The sequence below is a fragment of the Protobothrops mucrosquamatus genome, unplaced genomic scaffold (genome assembly GCF_001527695.2).
Source record: "Protobothrops mucrosquamatus isolate PMUCROS unplaced genomic scaffold, P.Mucros_1.0 scaffold4953, whole genome shotgun sequence".
In the NCBI taxonomy this organism is placed as follows: domain Eukaryota; kingdom Metazoa; phylum Chordata; class Lepidosauria; order Squamata; family Viperidae; genus Protobothrops; species Protobothrops mucrosquamatus.
Genome location: NW_015390836.1, coordinates 11,529 through 16,126, shown reverse-complemented (window position 1 = coordinate 16,126; position 4,598 = coordinate 11,529). Strand labels below are relative to the sequence as shown.

At 36.2% G+C, this 4,598-nt stretch overlaps 1 protein-coding gene across 1 annotated transcript in view; it reads right to left on the bottom strand.

Moving 5' to 3' along the window:
* LOC107299457 (oxidoreductase HTATIP2-like) overlaps nucleotides 1–1,782 on the bottom strand; it is a 4,892-nt gene extending 3,110 nt beyond the window's left edge. The window contains exons 1-2 of the mRNA XM_015828813.1: nucleotides 1,609–1,782; nucleotides 85–192 (exon numbers count right to left, since the gene is read on the bottom strand). Of these exons, the coding sequence (XP_015684299.1) occupies nucleotides 85–192; nucleotides 1,609–1,782 (282 nt within the window). The remainder of the gene's footprint in view (nucleotides 1–84; nucleotides 193–1,608) is intronic.
* Nucleotides 1,783–4,598: the final 2,816 nt, after the last annotated feature.

Genomic DNA, 4,598 nt, shown 5'->3' with positions numbered 1-4,598 from the left:
ATTTTATACCTCTTAACTTCCTTTCAATCTTCCACCTTTCTCAATTCTGCCCAGACCCAGGTATTGACTTATTTTTCTCCTCACCGCTCCAGCTTTGGCTCTGCTTGTCCCCAAGCAGCAAAATCCTACGTCATGTCCTTGGAAGGCAGCAGCAGATTCATCTAGCTTCTCAAAGTCAACAACTTCTTGGACCTGGAAACAGGCAGGACAGACACTTCAAAAAAACAGACGTGAAAGAAAGAACTGGAAAGTCCAATGGAGAAAATGAAATATATGTGTCTCTCTGCTTCCCAAAACAAATGAAGACAGAACATCTCCTAACTAATGACGAAATCTTAACTCATGTTGAGAAGCCAAGATGAAATTATCAAACAATCAATAAAATGCACAACCTGGACAAGGCAGAGAAGGGATGCTGAAGTTTCCTTCCAGGTGTGGTGTGATAAGGGGGAGCATAGAAGCAAATGTTTTCTACTAGGCTCCCTTCTTGTGGAATAAGCTACACTCTGAAATAAGAAAAGCACCCTCATTGCTGATGTTTAAGAAGCTAGTTAAGTTATGGTTATTCTTGGGAGCATTTAGGAACTGAAGAATTGAATAGATTCATGTACCTGAGATAAGTTGGAAACAAATAAAGAAGAGAAGCAACCTAGAACTAAGAAGACATTTCCTGACAGTTAGAACAATTAATCAGTGGAACAACTTGCTTCCAGAAGTTGTGGGTGCTCCAACACTGGTGGTTTTTAAGGAGAGATTGGATAACCATTTGTCTGAAATGGTATAGGGTTTACTGCTTGAGCAGGGGGTTGGACTAGAAGATCTCTAGAGCCCCTTCCAACTCTGTTATTCTGTTATTCTTTATATCTATATGTAAACAGTTATGTAAACCACTTAAGATTTAATTGAAAGAAGGAGCATAGAAATGTCTGAATCAAACGTGGCAGTAAGCTAACTTAAGAGCTACACCATATAAAAAGAGGCTACAGTATCTTGAAATACCAGCAACTCTGTGATGGATATTATAATCTAGTACATAAAAGACTGAAGACAATTTGGTTCATCCAGTTCTTTTTTATATGGCAGTTTTCTTTATGGCACCATATTCTTTACATTGTTTATATACTATATTATGTCCTACATAATTAGATTTCCTAATTCCTTAACCATTAGCATTAGTAAACGAATAATTATTTATACCGCAGGTATTTAAAATTGCTTGATTGTCTTATATTTTGGATAGAGTATTTAATAATATTTTCAATTACTTCTGTTTTTGATAAATTTGTAAGGTGTTCTATTGGTATGGAATAGAGAAGAATAAAATAAAAGATATGTAATATATTATTAATGAATATAAATATATTTCATCAACATTACTGTCAAGAAATGTTGAGAGATAAGGCTGGATTTTTAGTTAGCATAGATTTACAGTATTTTTTCTGAGCACTAGGTTGAGGATGACTATAATAATATATAGCAAAAATCCATGTGGTTAGCATTTAGAATGCAAATTAGGTCCAGAGAGACTCAGCTTTAAATCTCTGTCCAGTTCTAAAGGGAATGAGGTGGACAAAAACATAAAATTAAAAAAAATATTTTGTTTCACACCACATTACTGTAAAGAGTCCCTTCTAAATTTAGCTTTTGGCTGCCAATGAGGGTCACACAAGAGAATTTTTGCTGCTTTAAGATTTCAAGTAGCAATATTTTCCCAGTTTCTCCAGACGCACCCAAGATGAAACAGTTTTGTTTCTTCTGTTCTTCTGATCTGGGAACCGCCATACTGTTGGCAAAAAACAGCAGTGAATTTTTTTTTAATGGCATTTACAATTCAGTTCTCTATGTAATGCAGATGTTTAGTCCCAAGAGATTCAGTGACAATTTCTTTCCCAAATAAAACTATACAGGATTGCAACTTCATCTTCAGAAGAAGTCATTTATTTGAAAACTGATAATGAAAATGGAAACACAGCATTGTTGGAACAAGTAGTGTTTAATTTCTCCAAAACAAATCCCTCTTTCTGAGAAGTGTACGGTATCATACTGTTATGTTTGGTGATCGGTGAGGCATTGACGAGGCAGCAGGTACAACAACAACTCTTTTTTAAAGGTTTAAACAGAAGCCTACATAACTGCTGCTCCACCCCTATTTATATACTCAGCAACCAGGCAGCGGCCAATAGGACTCAAGTATTAGTTCCCACTTTAATACAAGTTAATGAGCATGTAGACAGAAAGTCTGGCCCTTTAACTGACAAATCTTATGACCGTTTTTGCAGCCCGAGCCTGCAAAGACAAAGTGAGGAAAGCTAAGGCTCAAAATGAACTAAGGCTTGTGACCAAAGTCAAAAATAACACAAAAAGCTTCTTTCAACATGTAAAAAACAAGAAAAAAGTTAAGGAAATGATTGGTCCATTAGTGGCGGAAAGTGGCAAGAAGGTGACAAGCAACAGGGAGAAAGCAAAACTATTTAACTCATTTTTTGCATCTGTCTTTACATAAAGGGAAAAAACAGTCCAACCTATCAAAAACAGTGCCATAAAAAACAGAATAGAAACGCAAGTTAAGATAGGCAAGAAAATGGTAAGTGAGTACCTGTCCAGCCTAGACGAGTTCAAACCACCAGGAGCAGATGGATTACACCCCAAGGTTCTCAGGGAACTGGCAGATGTGATCTCAGAACCACTGAACTATATTTTTCAAACATCCTGGAGCACTGGGGAACTACCAGAGGACTGGAAAAGAGCTGATGTAGTTCCCAACTTCAAAAAAGGAAAAAAATGGATCTAGGAAATTACAGACCTATCAGCCTGACCTCAATACCTGGGAAGATTCTGCAAAAAGATAATCAAACAATGAATCAGCAAACACCTAGAGGCAAACAAAGTCATTACTAAAAGCCAACATGGGTTTGTCAAAAACAGATCATGCCAGACAAATCTTACTGCATTCTTTGACCAAGTGACAAAGCATGTGATCCTCAATGGAACTGCATCTACATGGAGGGAAATGTGTAGTGGGGTGCCCCAGGGCTTTGTTTTAGGCCAGTGCTCTTCAACATCTTCATCAACAATTTGGATGAGAAGCTAGATGGGGAACTCATCAAATTTGCAGATGATACCAAGCTGGCAGGAATAGCCAACATTCCAGAAGATAGGCTTAAGATACAGGAGGATCTGGACAAACTTGAACACTGGGCGCTATCTAACAAAATGAAATTCAATGATGAAAAAAGTAAGGTTCTACATTTAGGCAAGAAAAACCAAATGCACAGGTATAGTATAGGTGGTACCTTGCTCAATAGTAGCAACTGTGAGAGGGATCTCGGAGTCCTAGTGGACAATCACTTAAATATGAGCCAGTAGTGTGCTGCAGCTGCCAAAAAAGCCAACACGGTGCTAGGCTGCATTAACAGAGGGATAGAATCAAGATCACGTGAAGTATTAATACCACTTTACAATGCCTTGGTAAGGCCACACTTGGAATACTGCATCCAGTTTTGGTCACCATGATGTAAAAAAGATGTTGAGACTCTAGAAAGAGTACAGAGAAGAGCTCTGTAGACTTTCAATTGAACAACAAAAGGAGATGAACTATTTAATTACTTCTGAGGAAATTAGTTCAGCAATTAAACAGTTAAAAGTGGGTAAGGTTCGTGGTACAGATGGATTATCAGCAATTTATTATAAGACACTATCTGAAGAGATGATAGAACCATTAAAGGAACTTTTTAATAGTATTCAGACTGGAGGAGAAGTGCCTCCGTCTTGGAGGAGGGCATATATATCGCTGATCCCAAAGGAGGATCAAGACCTTACCCAGCCTAAGAATTATAGACCTATATCATTGTTGAATACAGACTATAAGATTTTTGCAAAAGTATGGGCTAATAGATTATTGCAAGTTTTGAAGCAAATGATTCATACTGATCAGGCTGGATTTATAACTGGAAGATATATGAAATACAATGCAAGACAAATTGTCAATTTAATTGAATATTTGGATAAGAACAACCAAGTCCCTGCGGCTCTGATATTTTTAGATGCTGAAAAAGCCTTTGATCAGTTGAACTGGCAATTTTTATTGAAAGTTGTTGATAAAATGAATTTTGGGGAAATTTTTTTATCTTCTCTCAGGGCTAAATATCAACAACAAATGGCACAAATTATAATTAATGGGGGATTAACAGAGGAATTTAAAATTGAAAAAGGTACAAGACAGGGATGCCCATTATCGCCATTATTGTTTGTTTTAACATTGGAGATTTTATTGATCAAAATTCGTGAATCAACTATAATAAAGGGAATAAAAATAAAACAGAATGATTATAGGTTGAGAGCTTTTGCGGATGACTTGGTTGTGACATTATCCCAACTGATTCATTCGGTTATAGATTTAATGGAGGTTATAATACAGTATGGGAAGGTTTCTGGTTTTAAGGTAAATAATAATAAGACTAAAATACTATCTAAAAATATGACTGTGAAGGAAAATGAAATGTTAGCTAAATTGACAGGTTTTGAAATAGTGAAAAAGGTTAAATATCTGGGAGTATATATTACAACTTCTAATGTAAAATTGTATAAGAATAATTATG